The sequence below is a fragment of the Thalassophryne amazonica genome, chromosome 10, assembly GCF_902500255.1.
Source record: "Thalassophryne amazonica chromosome 10, fThaAma1.1, whole genome shotgun sequence".
Classification (NCBI taxonomy): domain Eukaryota; kingdom Metazoa; phylum Chordata; class Actinopteri; order Batrachoidiformes; family Batrachoididae; genus Thalassophryne; species Thalassophryne amazonica.
This window is the reverse complement of record NC_047112.1, coordinates 28,693,720-28,717,823: the sequence shown is the minus strand read 5'-3', so window position 1 is coordinate 28,717,823 and position 24,104 is coordinate 28,693,720. Positions and strand designations below refer to the sequence as shown.

At 39.2% G+C, this 24,104-nt stretch overlaps 1 protein-coding gene across 1 annotated transcript in view; it reads left to right on the top strand.

Moving 5' to 3' along the window:
- ghrhrl (growth hormone releasing hormone receptor, like) overlaps nt 1-17,974 on the top strand; it is a 66,587-nt gene extending 48,613 nt beyond the window's left edge. Inside the window, exons 5-13 of the mRNA XM_034179659.1 lie at nt 1,022-1,125; nt 4,538-4,670; nt 4,820-4,973; nt 9,299-9,359; nt 9,637-9,706; nt 10,026-10,117; nt 13,263-13,392; nt 15,700-15,741; nt 17,359-17,974. Of these exons, the coding sequence (XP_034035550.1) occupies nt 1,022-1,125; nt 4,538-4,670; nt 4,820-4,973; nt 9,299-9,359; nt 9,637-9,706; nt 10,026-10,117; nt 13,263-13,392; nt 15,700-15,741; nt 17,359-17,460 (888 nt within the window). The 3' untranslated portion in view covers nt 17,461-17,974. The remainder of the gene's footprint in view (nt 1-1,021; nt 1,126-4,537; nt 4,671-4,819; nt 4,974-9,298; nt 9,360-9,636; nt 9,707-10,025; nt 10,118-13,262; nt 13,393-15,699; nt 15,742-17,358) is intronic.
- The last annotated feature ends 6,130 nt before the right edge of the window (nt 17,975-24,104 follow it).

Sequence of the window (24,104 nt, the reverse complement as noted above, 5' to 3'; positions counted from 1 at the left end):
TCTTCACCTCAGGAGGGGGACCAGAGACACACTGGCCTCAGGATCTTAGACAGCGTTCAAATGCTTAACTTGAAACTGGTGACACATGACAAAGTTCACACAGTCCCAGGTGCAGATGACAAACTCTAATTTAAGTAACTCATGATGTAAGAAGACAATTAGACAAAGGTGTACGTGGTTACGGGGGCGGGGCCAGGAAGACAGCAGGCTGAGAGGGAGAGGGATTTTGGACATCTAGCATGTTTCTCGAGACAAAATCCACCTTGCAGGTACCTTCCCTGTTAAGGACCCATGGCTGGAGAAGGACAAGGAGATGCCCACGACAGATGGATCTTTTAGAGATGTAAATGGACTGCATTTATATAGTGCTTTTCCATCTGCATCAGACGCTCAAAGCGCTTTACAATTATGCCTCACATTCACCCCGATGTCAGGGTGCTGCTACACTCACACTGGGAGCAATAGGGGATTAAAGGCCTTGCCCAAGGGCCCTGAGTGATTTTCCAGTCAGGCGGGGATTTGAATCCATGATCTTCTGGACTCGAGCCCAACACCTTAACCACTAGACCATCACCTCCCCTTGTGGAGATGGACAGTCATCTGCCTGGGTGGTTGCCATCCAGGACTCAAGATAGTTCTATAGTGTGGCTACAGTGATGCCCCCTCTGACCCAATACTGCACAGACCACACGTTAAAGATATTACAAAACGAGAGGTGCGAAATTTGTAGATACCAGTCCCAATATTTCTGTCAGTTTTCTTTTACATTTTCAAACTGAATTCTGTACTCTGTTTCGTCCACTCTTACATCATTCCCTTTATACTCCGACTCAAAACATGGGGGAAATAAAGCTTTTTAGCAATTACGGTGCCATCATCTCTCCAGTGCAGTTGAATTTCATGCTTACCTGCAATTTTTGACACATTACATTCATTTTGAAGCCTGACAATCATAGGAAAAGTTTTTATATTTGAGCATCTTTGAGTCCTTGTAAACTTTTCTTTGTGTTTCTTATGTCAGACTGAGCAGTCGTACTTTGCAACAATAAAGCTGATATACACCATCGGACACAGCATCTCTCTTGTGGTGCTGGCTGCTGCTGTCTTCATCCTTTTGCTCTTCAGGTATGAACAGAATTTAAAATAGTCTCGAGGCAGTCCAGACAAATATTAATTCTTTTCATCCCTCTTACAAGGTTTTTCCCCATAAACCTCATAGCTTAAGAAGATGCAAAATTTGAATATGGAGAAATCCTTTTATATATTTATTTTTCTTTTTATTTAACTATTCATTATTCTTTATTTTATTGAAAGACCATGCGTCATGGTAAAACATAAGCCTGTGTACACATTTTATATTTGCAGTAAGTGAATATACACACATATTCAACTCTATTCCATTCTGAGTGAGTTAGTCCATCTCAAACAGATTGTGTTGACAATAATTAAAAAAAAATATAATGCAGTGCTAAAATGCCTTCAGCCCTATGAGCATTGTGTTCTTTATACAACCCCTGGCAAAAATTATGGAATCACCGGCCTCGGAGGATGTTCATTCAGTTGTTTAATTTGTAGAAAAAAAGCAGATCACAGACATGACACAAAACTAAAGTCATTTCAAATGGCAACTTTCTGGCTTTAAGAAACACTATAAGAAATAAAAAAAAAAGATTGTGGCAGTCAGTAACGGTTACTTTTTTAGACCAAGCAGAGGAAAAAAATAAGGAATCACTCAATTCTGAGGAAAAAATTATGGAATCACCCTGTAAATTTCCATGCCCAAAACTAACACCTCCATCAAATCAGATCTGCTCATTAGTTTGTATCTAAAAAGGAGTGATCACACCTTGGAGAGCTGTTGCACCAAGTGGACTGACATGAATCATGGCTCCAACACGAGAGATGTCAATTGAAACAAAGGAGAGGATTATCAAACTCTTAAAAGAGAGTAAATCATCACGCAATGTTGCAAAAGAGGTTGGTTATTCACAGTCAGCTGTATCTAAACTCTGGACCAAATACAAACAACATGGGAAGGTTGTTAAAGGCAAACATACTGGTAGACCAAAGAAGACATCAAAGCGTCAAGACAGAAAACTTAAAGCAATATGTCTCAAAAATCGAAAAATACACAACAAAACAAATGAGGAACGAATGGGAGGAAACTGGAGTCAACGTCTGTGACCGAACTGTAAGAAACCGCCTAAAGGAAATGGGATTTACATACAGAAAAGCTAAACGAAAGCCGTCATTAACACCTAAACAGAAAAAAAACAAGGTTACAATGGGCTAAGGAAAAGCAATTGTGGACTGTGGATGACTGGATGAAAGTCATATTCAGTGATGACTCTCGAATCTGCATTGGGCAAGGTGATGATGCTGGAACTTTTGTTTGGTGCCGTTCCAATGAGATTTATAAAGATGACTGCCTGAAGAGAACATGTAAATTTCCACAGTCATTGATGATATGGGGCTGCATGTCAGGTAAAGGCACTGGGGAGATGGCTGTCATTACATCATCAATAAATGCACAAGTTTACGTTGATATTTTGGACAATTGAAAGGATGTTTGGGGATGATGAAATCATTTTTCAAGATGATAATTCATCTTGCCATAGAGCAAAAACTGTGAAAACATTCCTTGCAAAAAGACACATAGGGTCAATGTCATGGCATAGGGTCAATGTCAATGAGCAGATCTGATTTGATGGAGGTGTTAGTTTGGGGGATGGAAATTTACAGGGTGATTCCATAATTTTTTCCTCAGAATTGAGTGATTCCATATTTTTTTCCTCTGCTTGGTCTAAAAAAGTAACCGTTACTGACTGCCACAATCTTTTTTTCTTGATTTCTTATAGTGTTTCTTAAAGCCAGAAAGTTGCCATTTGAAATGACTTTAGTTTTGTGTCATGTCTGTGATCTGCTTTTTTTCTACAAAATTAAACAACTGAATGAACATCCTCCGAGGCCGGTGATTCCATAATTTTTGCCAGGGGTTGTAATTTACAGTTGTTTAATTAATTATTAATTATTGATTCTTTCATTTGTCCTGCCGCAGTCAGTAAGCCAGACATTGCAAATCCTTTGTCCACACCACAGTTGTTCTGTTGAGATCACTAAGCCGCCACCGCTTCTTCTCCAAGCCTTCATGGTTATACTTTTGCAAAATCGAATAAACTTGCATGGCTTTCTTGTAGACCGAAAGGAGAAGAAAAACAAAACAAAACAACAAAAACATACACACACGCTGGATGTTGACCACACAATAGAGGTGGGCGGATCGATCCTAATATCAATACCAACGCTGATATTGATATTGAACGATCCTCGTGTAAAAAGATTGATACTCAAGCTTTTTCTCTCTCCCGCACTGACTGCTGCACACGCAGATTCATCAAAGTCTACTCTCTGTAAGAGCAGTGCTGCACTATGTCACACAACACGGAGCGGTGCACCCTTGTATCGTGGTTTGTCAGCCCTCTACCTCAGGAGATTTTGTTTTAAGTTGTGTTGAGTGATATTTTTTTTTTTTTAAATGTTGATTGTGATAATAAAGTATTTTATTGTCACGTACAATGTTTGGTGAATTTCTATCCTAGGTCTTTTGGATCCTTTGGATCTATGAAGCTTAAATATGAAAAAGTATCGGTATCGATATCGGCGATACTGGGCCTGTATTTACTTAGTATCAGATCAATACCAAAATTCCCGGTATCGCCCACCTCTACCACGCAATGCATTTTGGGTCAATTTTTTGCCTCTACACGATCAGCAGAATTGCCTCAAAACTTGTGACATCTGTGGCATTGTGCTGTATGATAAAAGTTCACATTTCAGAGAGAGGACTTTTATTGTGACCAGTCCCAGTCATATCTGTGCAATAATCATATGGTTCAATGGTAAATAAATAAATGGACTTCATTTATATAGCACTTTTCCATCTGCATCAGATGCTCAAAGTGCTTTACAGTAATGCCTCACATTCACCCCGATGTCAGGCTGCGGCCATGCAAGGCGCTCACGGCACACCGGGAGCAACTAGGGGATTAAGGACCTTGCCCAAGAGCCCTTAGTGATTTTTCCAGCCAGGCTGGGATTTGAACAGAGGATCCTCTGGTCTCAAGCCCAACGCTTAACCACTAGACCATCACCTCCCCTAATCAGCATCTTGATATCCCAGGATGATCTAGTCAAAGCTGAAGTGCTTTGTTTTTAACAAACTTGTGAACAAAATTTGAGAGAAGTAAACCTTTTTTGTGCATGAAAGAAATCTCTGATCATTTACTTCTATATGCATGAAAAATGAAAAAAGTATTTCATTTATATTTCTGTTGAGTATAGATCATGTTGCTGATTTGTTGATACAATTATTCTATAATGAAGCCTGAAGTATATCAGTTTCAGATAATATAGAAAATGAAAATGCATTGTAAATTTCCGTAACTGCTCAAATCTTTGCAGACGACTGTACAATGTATCTATGTGCTGGTTAATGCATTGTATAAATTTACATATAGATTGTGTGTTTCTTTAACAGGAGGCTGCGTTGTGCGAGGAACTACATTCACATTCAGCTCTTCGTTACGTTTATTCTGAAGGCTGTGTCAGTTTTTATAAAGGATGCTACTTTATTTTCAAATGATGACACCAACCACTGCACCCTTTCCACAGTAAGATAATGACACTGAACACCAGAGGTTGTTGACTCTATTAAGAAATTCCTCTGGGCAGATTTCTCTTTCCTCATATATATTTGGGAATCTTGTTTTACATATTAATCACTTCTTTTTTTATTCATTCTCTCTTCTTTTTTGTCCAGTTTGCCTGTAAGGCTTCTGTTGTCTTCTGTCATTACTGTGTAATGGCTAATTTCTTCTGGCTCCTGGTGGAGGCGCTCTACCTAAACTCCCTGCTGCTCTCCTGTATGCGTCATAGTCATCGGTGTCTGTGGGGCTTCGGCATGTTGGGATGGGGTGAGCACGGCGTTTCTCAGCATCTCATGGAGTTACACATGAAGCCTTCCGATTGTGAAGTTGGGTGGAGGTTATGTCTTCACCCGTGTTTGTTTATTTGTGTGTGAACAGCCTGTAACCCACAATTTTTCATATATCGTTGCCAATCGGGATTAATGTCCTAATAGGCAAGAACTGATTCAGTTTTCAAGGTTATAGATCAAAGGTCAAAGTCAGGAAATTTTGAGAAAAGTCACAGTGGAAAAACAGGCCTAGAATCTGAAGAACTTCTCTCACACAGGACTAAAACAGTTTTCATAAAGCACAACATGGGCGTAACAAAAGCGGACCTTATTTCGCAAATTCCCTTATTGGTCTCCGTGGGCATTTAGGGATGGTCCCACCCACCCCCCGCCCATAACCTGCACGATAACGGGACATATGATTTATATTGTAACCTGAAACCGGTTTCGCCGACCGAACTGCCCCCCTAAAAATCGGCTCCGCCAATGACGCGGTGTCGCAGACCGAACGGTCCCCCTAAAAATCGTCCCCTCCCATGACGCAGTTCACAGATTAACACCTCGTTTCTGCTTCAAACTGCACTCCAGTCATCATCTATCTCAGCGACAGATATCTGAAGCTTTTGTACAACAATCATTTCCACATAAATTCAGCATTATTTCATCATAAAATGTGGCGGAAGCGATCAGAGCGCCGCGGTTAAACGAGCTGCTAGCTGATGCATTGGTCATTTCAAAGCGTCATGGAATTTTGTTGAGTTTCTGCTTAAAACTGACTTTAGAATGATTCAAGAGCTTTTACTTTTATCATCTGATGGTTAATAATCACATTAATCCATTTGATTGCTTTGGGTGAAGAGACTCTGTCTCAGACGTGCTGCTGTGGTTCGAAATGACACATGCGCAGATGCAACAGGCGGACAGATTTTTAGGGGCGGACCGTTTGCGACACCGGTTCATCCCAGTTCAACATGCGACATGCACATTCAAACAAATAACAGACTAAAAATATAGCAAACAAAGAATATAATAATTTAAGTAAAATAATTACTTAATACCAACACAAATAGCAAAGAAAACAAAATAACAAAATGATCGATAAACACACTAATATATCTAATACTGTGCAAAAAGTAGACACACCCAGACAACCCAAAAGAGGTTACAGGCTTCTGTGGCTGTGATTGTGCACGTTTTGTATTTTGTATCCTCAGTTATACAGCTGCATGATGAAGTGGTATACAGGAGGATTTTCTGAAAAAAGAAGACCTGAAATTTCAGCTACAATTTGCCAGAAGGTACATCTGAGATATAAGCCTAGATTTGATGTTTTGGTGAAAGAAAATCCATCTTATTATTTTTATAAAGTCACAGCTCTTGTGGGTGACTTCAAAGAACTGTGACTACCACACAGACTGAATTAAAGTTTGCATCCATGTGTGTGTCACACCTTCACTCCTTGCAGTAATTATGGCAGTAGAAGAAACTGCTGGATGAAAATGTTCAAGTTGATTTCTTGGATGTGCATGCATGCACTGCAAACCCTAATGAGTTAGTACAACTCAGATGGTTTGAAGAAAGTGGTTACCTTAAACTGTTTGAGTTTAGATCACTTAAATAATTTAAGTGTGATTCTCTGGAGTCCTTCAAATCCAGATTAAAAACTCATCTGTTCTCTCCTTCATATGAGGAAGACATTAATATTGTATTTAACTTCTTTCCTCCTCCATTCTAATTTTACTAATAATGTTGCAGGTCTCAGTCTCATCAAATCTAAATTCTGGGACTGTTTTCCCCCTGGTGTGAAATATAGAGGAATATAACAATCAGCATGTCCGTCCGTCCGGCGTCCGGTTCGCTTGTTAGTGTGATATCTCAACAACCAGCTGACCAGTTTAATTCATATTTAGCATAAGCATGTACTTGGGTGATCCCCGACACCAGTCGGTTACGGTGACCTTGGGGTCAATTTCAAGATTCCAGTGAGATATTCAAGATTCCGTCATTACTACCCTTGTTCGCGCGATATCTCAAGAACCACTTAACCAGTTTCATTCATATTTAGCATAAGTGTGTACTTGGGTGATCCCCCCGATACCAGTCAGTTACAGTGACCTTGGGGTCAATTTCAAGGTCACAGTAAGATATTCAAGATTTTGTTATTGTCACCCTTGTTAGTGTAATGTCTCATGAACCACTTGACCAATTTCATTCATATTTAGCATAAGCATGTACGAGGTCTGTGATAAAAGTAACGGACCTTATTATATTTTTCAAAAACCATATGGATTTGAATCACGTGTGATTCCATCAGACATGTTGAACCCTCGTGGGCATGCGAGAGTTTTTTCACGCCTGTCGGTTACGTCATTCGCCTGTGGGCAGTCTTTGAGTGAGGAGTCGCCCACCCTCTCGTCGATTTTTTCATTGTTTAGGAATGGCTCAGAGACTGCTGCTTTGTTTGATCAAAATTTTTTCAAAACTGTAAGACACAACTGAGTGGACACCATTCGATAAATTCAGCTGGTTTTCGGTAAAATTTTAACGGCTGATGAGAGATTTTGGTCTGGTAGTGTCGCTTTAAGGACGGCCCATGGTGCCTGACGGCGATCTGCGCTTCAAGGTGGCAGCATCTCGCCGTTTCAAGTTGAAAACTTCCACATTTCAGGCTCTGTTGACCCAGTAAGTCGTCAGAGAACAGAGAACTTTCAGAAGTCGTTGGCATGAGTTTATTTGGACATTCCATTGTTAACGGACAATTTGTAATGAAAGAACGTGCAGGCAGAGTCGCATGTCGGGCCAGACCCGACCGCGGGGGGTTGCGACAGGAAAAACACCTCCGTTGGAAACCTTAACAGGCAAGTTGGAACATGCCCAAGCTGTTAAACAATTTCTCAGTTACTCACTTGTTGAAAGCCATCAAAAGCCGCCTGAATTTTACAAATGGTTTTCAACACGGAGGTGTTTTTCCTGTCGCGGCGCACACAGATTTGCCAAGTCGTCACGGAAACGACTCGGCGAATTTGCGCGCACGTCTTTCATTAAAAAATGTCCTTAAACAGTGGAATGTCCACATAAAGTCCTCATGCCGGCCTCTTCTGAATCTTCTCTGTTCTCTCACGACGTCCTGGGTGAATTAAGCCTTAAATTAGGATGTTTTCAGGTCGAAACAGGCCGACGACGGCGCCTGGAAACACTGTGCGACGTCCCGCTCCGTGGGAAGTCCTTACAGCGACAGAAACACCCCATAATCTTTCATCAGCCGTTAAACTTTTCACCGAAAACCAGCTTAATTTCTCGAATAGTGTCCACTCGGATATTCCTCACAGGTCCAGAAAAAATGTTGATAAAGCAACGCGCGCCGTCCGCAGCGGCTATTCAGACAAAGAGATTCCGACGGGCGGGGTGGAGCACTCCTCACTCAAGGCCTGCCCACAGGCGAATGACGTCACCGACACGCGTGAAAAAACTCACGCATGTGCACGAGGGTTCAAGCATGTCTGACGTAAAAACATATGAATCAAATCCATTTATTTTTTGAAAAAAATAAAAAGGACCGCTTTTTTCATCACAGACCTCGTACTTGGGTGATCCCCGACACCAGTCAGTTACAGTGACCTTGGGGTCAATTTCAAGATTCCAGTGAGATATTCAAGATTCCATCATTACTACCCTTGTTTGCACGATATCTCAAGAACCACTTAACCAATTTCATTCATATTTAGCATAAGTGTGTACTTGGGTGATCCCCCGACACCAGTCGGTTACGGTGATCTTGGCGTCAGTTCCAGATCACAATAAGATATTCAAGATTTTGTTATTGTCATCCTTGTTAGTGTAATATCTCATGAACCACTTGACCGATTTCATTCATATTTAGCATAAGCATGTACTTGGGTGATCCCCCGATACCAGTCAGTTACAGTGACCTTGGGGTCAATTTCCATGTCACAGTAAGATATTCAAGATTTTGTTATTGTCACCCTTGTTAGTGTAATATCTCATGAACCACTTGACTGATTTCATTCATATTTAGCATAAGTGTGTGCTTGGCTGATCCCCCGACACTTTGTATTACTGATTTTGTCAAAATAACACTTTGCCAATTGAACTCACCTCCAAAACATTCAATTCCAGTTTTGGCTGAGTGGCTTACAGTAGGTACATATACTGTAGGATCTGTGATATAGTTTAAACTGTGAATTTGTGTTGCTCCTTGATGACGTGCCATAATTTTATTAACATTTAAGCAGCAGATCTTGAGCCGACACTGATAGATTTTGCTCGGATGTCACTGATTTTGTTTTTTCTGGCCCTCCACAGGTGTACCTGTCCTGTTTATCATCCTGTGGATCGGGTCCAAGGTGTATTTTGAGAATGAAGAGTTTGTATCAACAACCACATCGATTATCACTCTAGCCATTACTGAATATCTCACACATGTAGTTCTACAATGTCATTGAATAATTAATGACATATATCATAAATCATACATTAATGACAATGAAACCTGAGTCAGTAAACTGAGGTAATGTGCTTTATCTTTTAAACAAACACAATCTGTACTCAAATGAACTAAAGGAATGTGCATTTTACACTCACCTGATTCTCCAAAACTGCTCCTTCTGGCTGGATAAAGTGCAAAATGTCTTCTCATGCAGATGTTGGGACATCAACGAGGACTCTCCGTATTGGTGGATCATAAAGGGGCCGATACTTGTCTCTATAGTGGTAAATGTTGCCATAATGCGCAATCATTATAACAGAATGTAAATTTTGCTTGCTGATTAAGAATATTTATGCAAATGATGTGGTTATCGTCTATCAAGTGAGGTTTCTGTGACGTATTAAGTAATTTAAACTTCAAACAGACCTTTGGTGAGCACTAGAATAGACACAAAAAGTCAGTGACACACCTGAACACTTGTGTTGTTGCCATGACATTCAACCAACCTAAATTAACGTGTTGTTGTGACATTTGGAGTGACAAACTTGAACTTTTAAATGATTAATGTTTACAATTTTATTTTTTATTTTTTTATCTCAACAGGTCAATTTTATGCTCTTTGTGAACATCATCAGAATTCTGATACAGAAGCTGAATCCTCGTCTGATCCAGTTCAATAACTCATCTCAGTACAGGTATTTGTTTCGCTGCAGAGACGGACATAATCTCTGAGTGGGCGCCTTCAGGATTCGTACACCGTCTCCTGTCACACTGTGAAATGAGCTTTCAATACAAAACCATATGAAGCCATTTTTTAAATAAATATCACATTTTTATATGTTACATTTCATGGCATTGCTAACAAATTACAATGATTCAACAGAATTTCACACATTCACAGATTTATTTATTTATTTATTTTCATATTTACCTCCACTAGTGAAGGTGGGGGGGGTTTGCCCCGTTTGTTTGTTTGTTTGTTTGTTTGTTTGTTTGTTTGTTTGTTTATTTGTTTGATTGTGAACAGCCTGTAACCCACATTTTTTGATATTTCATTACATTTTTTTGACAGTGAATTCATATCCCGATAGGCAAGAACTGATTCAGTTTTCAAGCTCAAAGGTCAAACTCCGGAAAAATCTTCGAAAATTGGAAACAATCCTTTTCTTTTAATATCCAATGACTATTCAAAATTTGTAACTCTGTCAAAAAAGATTCTTTCATTTTTGATGTAGGATGGTATCCTTTATCGACTGACAAAGTTTGATCCAGATCTGATCCAGATTACAGATTATGTGGCCATTTAAATTTAACATTGTAAACCCCATTTAATGTATATTTTACATTATATCTTAATCAAACATGCCTCAATCACTCTCATATTTGAGAGTGAGGTGCAGACTGACACTCACTATCACCTGACAAAGTTTGATCCAGATCTGATCCGGATTACAGATTTTGTGGCCATTTAAATTTAACATTGAAAACCCCATTTTATGTATATTTTACATTATATCTTAAACAGATATACCCCAATCACTGTCATATTTGGAAGTGAGGTGCAGACTGACACTCACTATCACCTGACAAAGTTTGATCCAGATCTGGTCTGGATTATAGATTTTGTGGCCATTTAAATTTAACATTGAAAACCCCTTTTAATGTATATTTTACATTATATCTTAAACAGATGTACACCAATCACTGTCATATTTGAAAGTGAGGTGCAGACTGACACTCACTATCACCTGACAAAGTTTGATCCAGATCTGGTCTGGATTATATATTTTGTGGCCATTTAAATTTAACATTGAAAACCTCATTTAATGTATGTTTTACATTATATCTTACTCACGCATACCCCAATCACACTCATATTTGAAAGTGAGGTGCAGACTGCCACTCACTATCACCTGACAAAGTCTGATCCAGATCTGGTCTGGATTATAGATTTTGTGGCCATTTAAATTTAACATTGAAAACCCCATTTAATGTATATTTTACATTATATCTTAAACAGATGTACCCCAATCACTGTCATATTTGAAAGTGAGGTGCAGACTAACACTCACTATCACCTGACAAAGTTTGATCCAGATCTGGTGTGGATTATAGATTTTGTGGCCATTTAAATTTAACATTGAAAACCCCATTTAATGTATATTTTACATTATATCTTACTCAAGCATACCCCAATCACTCTCATATTTGAAAGTGAGGTGCAGAATGCCACTGACTATTGCCTGACAAAGTTTGATCCAAATTTGATCTGGATTATAGGTTTTGTGGACATTTAAATTTAACATTGACAACCCCATTTAATGTATATTTTACATTATATCTTCATCAAACGTATCCCAGTCACTCTCATATTTGAGAGTGAGGTGCAGACTGGGACTCACTATCGCCTGACAAAGTTTGATCCGGATTTGATCTGGATTATAGGTTTTGTGGACATTTAAATTTAACATTGACAACCCCATTTAATGTATATTTTACATTATATCTTAAACAGATGTACCCCAATCACTGTCATATTTGAAAGTGAGGTGCAGACTCACACTCACTATCACCTGACAAAGTTTGATCCAGATCTGGTCTGGATTATAGATTTTGTGGCCATTTAAATTTAACATTGAAAACCCCATTTAATGTATATTTTACATTATATCTTACTCAAGCATACCCCAATCACTCTCATATTTGAAAGTGAGGTGCAGAATGCCACTGACTATCGCCTGACAAAGTTTGATCCAAATTTGATCTGGATTATAGGTTTTGTGGACATTTAAATTTAACATTGACAACCCCATTTAATGTATATTTTACATTATATCTTCATCAAACGTATCCCAATCACTCTCATATTTGAGAGTGAGGTGCAGACTGGGACTCACTATCGCCTGACAAAGTTTGATCCGGATTTGATCTGGATTATAGGTTTTGTGGACATTTAAATTTAACATTGACAACCCCATTTAATGTATATTTTACATTATATCTTAAACAGATGTACCCCAATCACTGTCATATTTGAAAGTGAGGTGCAGACTGGGACTCACTATCGCCTGACAAAGTTTGATCCGGATTTGTTCCAGATTGTGGATATTTTGGACATTTGAATTTAATATTGAAAAGCCCATTTGGTGTACATTTTATATTTCAATCAAAAGTGCCTCAATCACTCTCATTTTTTTCTGTTATGGATTTACTTGCACCACTAATATTGAATGGAAGTTCCTTCCAAAGATAACCAATGTTCTGTGAAAATGATCTGAAAAAAATTGAGAAACCAAAAAGTTGAGGGCCAGTGTCGGTCTTTCATAGATTAATTGTTAAATATTTAGGTTTTTCTGTCTTGTTTTGTTTCAGTCTGATTGTTTGAGATACATGGGGAACATGTTTATGTGCAACTGTATAACAAATAAATCACTAACTCCTCAGTTTTGCCACGTCTGGGCCTGACATCCTGGACAGCTTGTCAGAATTTCCAATTAAAATCAACGTACTAATTAGGAGACAGTGTTCCACCACATCAAGCATATGCAGATCTGATACACCAAAGACAAGTGAAGTGAGGGTTGACTTTATTACACCACCTACATTTAGTATGTACCCCCACGTACATGTAGACCTCTTACTATGCACCTGTTACATCCTTTTCATTCATAAACAGACCCATGTGCAGAATGATGCACACGTATCCTCTCCAGTGACAACTGATGATTAGTGTGTCTGTGTGTATCATTATGTCAGCAGCAGCAGCAGCAGCACACAGATGAGATATCAACTCCCCTGTTTGTCCTCACCTCATGCATCTTATTTTCTTCTGTGTAATAGGCGCTTGACGAAGTCCACCCTGCTCCTTATCCCGCTGTTTGGAACCCACTACATGATCTTCAATTTTCTGCCTGACTACTTCAATGTCAGCCTGCGCCTCTGCATCGAGCTCTGCTTGGGATCCTTCCAGGTACACACACGATGAAAGTGCTGATGTTTATAACAGCACTATATTGTGCATATGTGCACACCTGGAAAACACTGTAAATGCATTCATTTTCCATACCTGTGTACTCCAATCAGGGTCATGGGGTTGGGGAGAGAGGGGGTGGGACTGGAGCCTATCACAGCAGTCATAGGGTGAGAGGCAGGGTACACCATGGCAGGATGCCGGTCTGTCACATGGCCACATATAGACTGCATTTATATAGCACTTTTCCATCTGCATCAGATGCTCAACGCGCTTTACAATAATGCCTCACATTCACCCCGATGTCAGGGTGCTGCCATACAAGGCGCTCACTACACACCGGGAGGCACTAGGGGATTAAGGACCTTGCCCAAAGGCCCTTATTGATTTTCCAGTCAGGCTGGGATTTGAACCAAGGATCTGACCTCAAGCCCAACGCTTAACCACTAGACCATCACCTCCTCTTAAAATTTCAAGTTCACCTAAACTGCATGTCTTTGGAGGTGGGAGGAAGCCGGAGCACCTGGAGGACAACCACGCAAACATGGGGGAGAACATGCAAACTCCACACAGAAAGGGCCAGGCAGAAAGCGATCCCACGACCTTCTTGCAGAATCATGAAATGTGCATTTTGTATGTCAGATTTTTTTAAAAGATATTTCAACTTAACTAGAGAAGTCTTGTGGCATTAACTCAGTTGAAAGTTGAAATAACTTAAAGTTAAAATAAAAAGTTAAAAGTTTAAATAACTTAAAAACATCTATGCAAATTGTTAGATCAGTTGTCCTTGTTGAGACAGCAGTTCCTTTTTTTTTAGAGTGTAGAGTTGTCAAAAACAAACAAAAAAACAAAGTGAATTGTTTTTGTGAAGGCTCTCAGTTGTCCAGGTGGTTTCCATAGTAGAGAAGCTTGAATCTTCAACTGGACTGGGTTGCTTCGTGAGGACGTTTCACTTCTAATCTAAACCTAACCACCTAACCACGTTATTTAGCAGGAGTAGGGGAAAAAACTACAGAGGATCTTCAGACAGCACAAAATCCCAGTTTACTTTAAATCTGTTAACACTTTGAGACAGAAATTAGTTCACCCTAAGGACAGGATCCCTAGTTACACACAGAGCAATGTAGTGTATTCTATCAGATGTCAGGAAAACTGTAACGAACACTACATAGGTGAGACTAAGCAGCCGTTGCACAAAAGGCTATACCAGTACTGCAGAGCGGGCACCGGTGGACCTCAGTCTGAAGTTCATCTCCAACTTAAAGACACTAACCACATGTTTGAGGACAAGGAAGTTAAAATCTTAGCCAGAGAAAAGAAATGGTTTGAGAGGGGCGTGAAGGAGGCATTGTATATGAAGCAGTTGAAACCCAATTTTAGACCGGGGAGGGGTCTGAGACATGCTTTGTCCCCTGTTTACAATGGGGTACTCAGGTCAAAGCACTTTCAGTCTTTTTTTCATGATAATGAGTCATTCACGTCATCAGGGGAGTCATCAGGAGAGGCGTCAGTCCCATTGTTAGGAGGGACAGCTACCCTGTCATTAGCAGGGTGCTAACTAGAACACAATAGGTGCTAATTAGAGCAATTGTTAGTCACTAGCCAATAGCAGTCTCATGGTAGGAGGGGTCTGGTTAGATTTAAAACTCCAGCTTTTGCTGGCTTCTGTTATTCTTCTGTACAAGAGTCAAGACAGAAGTCAGACTACCAGAGCAAGAAATTTAGCTGAGGAAGCTTCTGTGATTAGAAGCGAAACGTCCTTGCGTCAAGCAACCCAGTCCAGTCTAAGCGAATTAGTCTAATGGTCAAATTGTGACACTGATGCGACATTGAGAGTTCCCAGAATTCACAGTTATACTTCCACCAGATGTAGCTACAAACAAAATCTATTTATTATGTCAGACACTAAGTACTCGGACTTACATGTACAAATACAGGAGGTCATTGCACAGCTGTTCCGAACAAAATCCTAACAGAGACATCCACAAAACACTTCTGGTTTCAGAGCTGTCTATCAGAGGCAGACCAATGATACGCTTAAGTTAATTTTATTAAGGTTGTTAATGTTGTTGCCCATCCAGTAAGGCCTTTTTATTGCTGGACATCTACACATAGCCTGGATCCACTTTGTTTTTGCTGAAACACTGTGGTGTTGGCATGACTTTTTTCTTTTTTGTAGTTAATGAACAAATGAATGCTTTTACTTTTTTTTTTTTTTTTTTTTTTTTTTTTTAGCTTTTGCATTATCCATTCTAACACACAGGTATTTCTTGTAGCTGTAAATAATGAAGCTTGTGTCTCTTTCAGGGGCTTCTTGTTGCAGTCCTCTATTGCTTTCTCAACAAAGAGGTCAGTCACACAAACACTCACCACCACGATACTTAAACTGTCCCAATTCAGCGGCACCACTCTTCTAAGGCTGCATTCGTTTGACACATATGCCTAAAACAATGTGTTTTTATAAGCTTAAAATGAGGCCTTCATGTCTACATGTGATCGAATCTCCTCATCAAAGTTGCCATGTTGCACCACCTTGTTGACACACTAACCCAAGAGAGACATACTCCACCTTTCACATATTTTTGAAAATGTAAGAAAATGTCAAAATGTCAAATGGAGGATCATACATATTGCTCCTCAATGTCATGGTCTGTCCCTTGTCTGGGCCTGTGTTATGGTTTGCCCCCTGTCTGTGTCCGCTTTCCCGCCTATTGATCTAATGTCTGGCCCTGGTGTTGCAGACCGAATGGTCCCCCCTAAAAAAATATATCCGCCCTGCCTTCACTGTGCATGTGTCATTAGCCGCGGTTCACTGATTATCACCTCATTTCTGCTTCAAACTGCACTCCAGTCATCATCTATCTCAGCGACAGATATCTGAAGCTTTTGTGCAACAATAATTTCCACATAAATTCAGCATTATTTCATAATAAAAGGAGAAGGAAGTGATCAGAGCGCCGCGGCTACACAAGCTGCTAGCTGATACGTTCACTGCGCGTCGGTCATTTCAAAGCATCATCAAGTTTCGCCTCGTTTCTGCTTAAAACTGACTTTAGAATGATTTAAGAGGTTTTACCTTGCCATCTGATGGTTAATAATCCCATTAATCCATTTGATCACTTTGGGTGACGAGACTGTGTCGTAGAAAGGCGGAAGAGCGCCGAAATGATGCATGCGCAGTGGAGGCAGACCAGACCAATTTTTAGGGGGGACCCTTCGGCCTGTGACACCGGTCTTTGATTATCTGTTTGTTATACTTTAGTCACTTGTTGAATTCCGTCTTAGTTTTGTTTTGTTTTCCTAGTTTGATTCTCTGTTCTCTTTGTGTGGGTTTTTTATTTGGCCTTTGGGTTTGCTCATCTTTGTTTTAGGTATTTTATTTTGATCACTGTTGGTTTTTGGGTGGTGTTACTGTCACAAATCCTTCTTGCCTCTGCTCCTGTCAGTCACGCCCCATCTGTCACTGACCCCCCTTGTCTCCTGTCTTCTCTCTTCTACGTCTCATCTGACCACGTCCCCTTTCCTGAATATTCACTGCACCTGTCTCTCATCACCCTCTGATTTCCGGCTGTGTAGTTAAACCTTGGGTGTTGTGTTTGTTCCTGCCAGTTCGTTGTGCTTTTTTCTTTGTGCTCTGCCTTCCTTCTAGCCTTTGTATAATTATCATCTCCATAGTTTCATCATTGTTCTTCTGTCTAGCAGTGTTTGACCCTGCTTTGTTCTTGGACCTTGCTCTTGTCTCAGCCTTTAAACTTTGTCTCTCTGTGTTTTTGAAATTTGCTTGTTTTTTGGGCCATGTGTCTGCTTAAAGACTGTTTATTACCGCCGCCTGGCTGTCTGTCAAACTGTGTATCGAACCTCTGCCTGATTTTGAGAGAGGGTTAGGGTTAGTGAACTTCATCGCATAAAATTTTAGATGATAGCAACAGAGAAATAAAGTCCTTATTGTATGTTTTTGTGTGACAGGTTCAGAAAGAGGTTCAGATGCAGTGGGTGAGATGGCAGGAAAGAAGCTTCGGGGTCGTGTCGCCTGCTGTCAAGGGCAGCCAGATGGACACGCCATTCTAGTGCCACCCTGACACGCCTACATCCTCTACGACCACCGCAGAACAGATCTGAAAAAATATTTCCTGTGTCAGTTATCATCTTTAATGGGTTGTGCAGAGAGGTGTACCGCTATGAACCGCTGCAGCCTGAGAGCCTATGACAGCAACCACTGCTGGGAAAGTGAAGGTAGCTTTATTAGGTGAGATTCCTGGTGAGGAATCAATCACTATCCTGCCATTGTAGGGTAGATTAGAAGCACGGGTTGAAAGCACTGATTACTTTTGTGAATTCAAACAACTTCACACAATCAGCATGTGAAATGTGACATATCAAGATTTTACTCTGTAGCAACTTCATTTCATTGCATTACTTTTTTATTGTGCATGATTTTCAGGTTGCAAAAGCAGCTTTTGATCAATTCCAAAGTACACTCAACAAAAATATAAATGCACCACTTTTGGTTTTGCTCCCATTTTGTATGAGATGAACTCAAAGATCTAAAACTTTTTCCACATACACAATATCACCATTTCCCTCAAATATTGTTCACAAACCAGTCTAAATCTGTGATAGTGAGCACTTCTCCTTTGTTGAGATAATCCATCCCACCTCACAGGTGTGCCATATCAAGATGCTGATTATACACCATGATTAGTGCACAGGTGTGCCTTAGACTGCCCACAATAAAAGGCCACTCTGAAAGGTGCAGTTTTGTTTTATTGGGGAGGGGGGATACCAGTCAGTATCTGGTTTGACCACCATTTGCCTCATGCAGTGCAACACCAAAAGTGTTGCGTTTATATTTTTGTTGAGTGTATGTATATATATATATATACAACCCCTGGCAATAATTATGGAATCACCAGCCTCGGAGGATGTTCATTCAGTTTTGTAGAAAAAAAGCAGATCACAGACATGACACAAAACAAAAGTAATTTCAAATGGCAACTTTCTGGCTTTAAGAAACACTATAAGAAATCAGGAAAAAAAATTGTGGCAGTCAGTAACGGTTACTTTTTTAGACCAAGCGGAGGGAAAAAATATGGAATCACCCTGTAAATTTTCATCCCCAAAACTAACACCTGCATCAAATCAGATCTGCTCGTTAGTCTGCATCTAAAAAGGAGTGATCACACCTTGGAGAGGTGTTGCACCAAGTGGACTGACATGAATCATGGCTCCAACACGAGAGATGTCAATTGAAACAAAGGAGAGGATTATCAAACTCTTAAAAGAGGGTAAATCATCACGCAATGTTGCAAACGATGTTGGTTGTTCACAGTCAGCTGTGTCTAAACTCTGGACCAAATACAAACAACATGGGAAGGTTGTTAAAGGCAAACATACTGGTAGACCAAAGAAGACATCAAAGCATCAAGACAGAAAAAAAATATGTCTCAAAAATCGAAAATGCACAACAAAACAAATGAGGAACGAATGGGAGGAAACTGGAGTCAATGTCTGTGACCGAACTGTAAGAAACCGCCTAAAGGAAATGGGATTTACATACAGAAAAGCTAAACGAAAGCCATCATTAATACCTAAACAGAAAAAAAACAAGACATGACTGGATGAAAGTCATATTCAGTGATGAATCTTGAATCTGCATTGGGCAAGGTGATGATGCTGGAACTTTTGTTTGGTGCCGTTCCAATGAGATTTATAAAGATGACTGCCTGAAGAGAACATGTAAATTTCCACAGTCATTGATGATATGGGGCTGCATGTCAGGTAAAGGCACTGGGGAGATGGCTGTCATTACATCATCAATAAATGCACAAGTTTACGTTGATATTTTGGACACTTTTCTTATCCCATCAATTGAAAGGATGTTTGGGGATGATGAAATCATTTTTCAAGATGATAATACATCTTGCCATAGAGCAAAAACTGTGAAAACATTCCTTGCAAAAAGACACATAGGGTCAATGTCATGGCCTGCAAATAGTCCGGATCTTAATCCAATTGAAAATCTTTGGTGGAAGTTGAAGAAAATGGTCCATGACAAGGCTCCAACCTGCAAAGCTGATCTGGCAACAGCAATCAGAGAAAGTTGGAGCCAGATTGATGAAGAGTACTGTTTGTCACTCATTAAGTCCATGCCTCAGAGACTGCAAGCTGTTATAAAAGCCAGAGGTGGTGCAACAAAATACTAGTGATGTGTTGGAGCGTTCTTTTGTTTTTCATGATTCCATAATTTTTTCCTCAGAATTGAGTGATTCCATATTTTTTTCCCTCTGCTTGGTCTGAAAAAGTAACCGTTACTGACTGCCACAATTTTTTTTTCTTGATTTCTTATAGTGTTTCTTAAAGCCAGAAAGTTGCCATTTGAAATGACTTAAGTTTTGTGTCATGTCTGTGATCTGCTTTTTTTCTACAAAATTAAACAACTGAATGAACATCCTCCGAGGCCGGTGATCCCATAATTTTTGCCAGGGGTTGTATATATATATATATATATATATATATATATATATATATATATATATATATATATATATATATATATATATATATATATATATATATACACACACACACCAATTAAACAACTCCAGATTATAAAAAAGACAATGCTCATGCAGCCAAGGGTACTTTAGCACTGTGTTATATGTTTATGTTTTCTACCAGCAACCAAGTGTGTTTTATTCTGTGATGTAATGTGGAGTCCTCCACACTTGTAAAAGACATCTGCATCTCCTCTGTTATATACAGTTCGGCACAGGACTGGATAACACAAACAATACATCGTGATCATGTTCAGAAACCATCTCAGTGTAACCACTGTAATTATATTTGGCACTTTGAACTGCTTGATAATATAAACTATGACGAAACTTGGTGTTTATAGTAATTCCAACACTGGTGTTTGATGACTCTATTAAAAAAAACCTTGTAGAATTGCCATTTATGTTTGCCAATTCAAAATTATGTGTTATAACGTCATATTATTATTATTTCTTCAAATATAATGGACTATACTATTTACAGCCCTGTTACAGTGAGAATTAAGTGTAAATGAATTGTGTTTTCCTGAATATACAACCATGATTAGACCGTTAAATGTTGTCACTGTTTTTGATGTTGGTGCTTTTCTGGTTTTGTCTTTTCGGGATGTTTTAGTACTTTGTAACAGATTCCTGTAAGATAAATCTGAACTGTTTTGGCCAAACTTCATTGTGACTCTAAAAGTCTTTTTGTAACAGTAGATAACAAATATTAACAGCTATAAAACATGATAACGCATAAGCTTTGAAAATAGTATTTTCTACAATATTGATAGTCTTTAGTGTAATTCAGAATGGTATATTTTTATTTTGCTTCATAAGAAAAAAGACAAAATTGATTCTTAAAAGCAATGTGAACCTTGTCCTTGTTTTTCTTAGCAATAAACATACTATATTCTCATTGTAGGATCAATATTCTAATTTATTAAAGTATTTTGTCTGATTATTTATTCATTAATTAAATCACACAGTGTCTGTGAGTATTTTTAATGTTCTAATTTTAGAGTTGGACTTATTTTTGGAATTATTGCTCTGTACCTGAACCATGTCCAATGATGAGCAAAATGTTTGATTTCATGATCCACTGGATAATTAACAAATCAGTGTTAAATCAAATTGTTGGGTTCAACACTTTATCCAGAAGTCACGTAGTTAAATTTACAGGAGACATGTATTTATTTCACTTTTCTGACTGATGCCAAACCGGATTCTCAAAAGTACATATGGAAAAGATTGTGTCCTTTAATGTGGGCCACTTGGATTGTTGTCCTTTCAGCTGCTCCCATTTGTTTGGGCTTGCCACAGTTGATAGAGCCAGATCCGCATAGGTACTTGGCAAAAAAATCCAAGACATTTACAAAGGTTTAAATGGGATCTTTTTTTATTCTTGTCATCACACTATAATGATATAATTATATATACAGTGCATCTGGAAAGTATTTACAGCACTGCACGTTCCCCCCTTTTTTATGTTACAGCCTTATTCCAACATGGGTGAAATTAATTTTTTTCCCACAAAATTCTACACACAATACCCCATAATGACAATGTGAAAAACACTTTTTTTAGGTTCAAAATTCTCTGGTCTGATGAGACAAAGACTAAACTCTTTGGCGTGTATGCCAGGCACCACTGCAGTGAAGCATGGTGGCGGTAACTTTTTTCATGTTGTCATTATGGGGTATTGTGAGTAGAATTTTGAGGGGACAAATTAATTTACTCCATCTTGGTATAAGGCTGTAACATAACAAAATGTGGAAACAGTGAAGCGCTGTGAATACTTTCTGGGTGGATTGTATATAATTTCTAACTAATGTGCTACCTGTATGCCTCTGCAACATTACAGAAATTCATACAAATTATGTCATTATAAAAACACTGACTTCTATTCATTACATTAAAACATTGGTTAAAGATAAAAAATGTTTAGGAATAAATTATCATTTCTTCCTGCTGCCTTTCAAAATGTAAATTGTAATATTATGTTGTTATTTGTAGTAATATTTCTTTTGCATCCTTTTCCTATAATTTCTCAGGTATATCATTTTTATTTTTCTGTGTTCAAATAGAGACTTCATTCATTCATTCAAAGAGATTCCAGAAAGTGCCAACAAAGTGTAGGTTTTCTTTACCACCTCTTGGAACTTTCCGAAATCACTTGGGGTTGGTAATCCAGATTGCTTTCCAACTGCACCATAAGCGAACATAAGCATCAAAAATTATCATGATTAAAAAGGAAAAAGCTTTTCAAATTGTGTTCCTATACCTTCAGTGTCTCCAGTCATGTTGCTACGATCAAGGACACTGGTGTCAGTCATCCTTGCTGTTGCTGGCCTCGGAGTCTTCACCTCCCAACCCACCTCCGGCACTGTCCAGGACCACTGTCGGTTGGGAGATAGGTCGGTCTCGCAGGTTGCCATCGAGCGCCTCAAAGAAGAGACTAGATATCCTGTTTCTTCCTTCACCTTGTTGTACTTGGCCTTGAGGGTTTTTTTTAATCTTGCCAAGTACTGACTTCTGTCTTCTCATACCCATGAGTTGCTGGTGTGCCAGTGATGTCCTCGAATACTTTCTGATTCTGATACATCCCACCCAAACTGTTTAATGTTTCCTCATCTTTGAACATTGATATGAGATGTTTTGTCTTTTCCATTGACCAGAACAAACTTGAAGTGGATTTTTTTGTGGATATCACCAACTACTACCAAAGACAAACAAGACACCATTCAAAGTTGGGAAACATTAGCTTCGAAATTTGGCAGGAGTTTGCGCACATGACCCTGCGAACCCGGAAGTACGACATCATGATACCTGAGCTAGCCAGATTTAAGATATATTTTTGTTCACACCTCTGTGAGTCCGGCTCAAATCAGGCTGGACAAAAAATACTCTGGTTTAAATGCAAATTGCACCGCTCAGATTCAGAAACTGGAGCACCGCGCTTGTAGAGCGCAAACCTCCGCCAACACTAGTTTCCAATTCCACAAATTTTTAAAATTTCAAGGTCAAAGTCCTGTTAGAAGTGGCTTTTCATAAGCTAAAATATAAAATATAGACCAAAAGGGCTTTTCAATGTTAAAATCAAATATCCGCTAAATCCGCAATACAGATCGGATGTGGATCAGAGTGCCAGTTTGCACCTCACTGTCACAAATGAGAGTGATTGAGGCACTTTTGATTGAGATATAATGTAAAATGTACACCAATGGACTTTTCAATATAAAATTAAAATGTCCACAAAATCTACAATCTGCATCAGATCCAGATCAAACTTTGTCAAGTGATAGTGAGTGCCAGTCTGCACCTCACTTTCTAATATGAGAGTGAATGAGGCACGTTTGATTAAGATTTATTGTAAAATATACAATATATGGTGTTTTCAACAATAAATTTAAATGACCTCAAAGTCTGTAATCTGGATCAGATCAGGTGTCCCCGACCGAACGGTCCCCCCTAAAAATCGCTCCACGTCTTCACTGCGCATGTGTCATTTCTGTGCATCATTAGCCGCGGTTCACGGATTATCACCTCGCTTCTGCTTCAAACTGCACTCCAGTCATCATCTATCTCAGCAACAGATATCTGAAGCTTTTGTACAACAATCATTTCCACATAAATTCAATACAGAATGTTTCTGACAGGATTACCTCACAGCACCACCCGTCTAACCACAGCGGCTCATAATTAACCACTTGATGTTGCTGTTAAAAGGGTAACTACTTTTTTTTTCTCTTGATGGATCATTAAATGCATTTCTCACAGCCAGCAGAAAGCTGAAGAGATGATCTGCACCCTGATTACAACCTGTAGCATCAATCAACAAGCCGTCATCATCACGGCAGGCAAAACCAGATAAATATTAATCCTTTTTCCACATTTCTGTACGGTGCATTTAGTTTGGATTTATCATGTGCATTTTTTTAAAACTGCTGTGAGCCTGACGCACCAAACAAGAACACCTCACGTGGAACATGTTAATATATTTATAGGTGGTGGTGGGTAAGTGGTTAGTGTGCTTGGGTGCGGTGTGGAAGGTTCTTGGTTCAAAACTCCACCTCTGTAATGTGGTGTGTCAGGAAGGGCATCTGGTGTAAAACACATGCCAACCTTGGATCTACTGTGGTGACCCTGAGTCAGGGGGGAATAAGGGAGCCACTG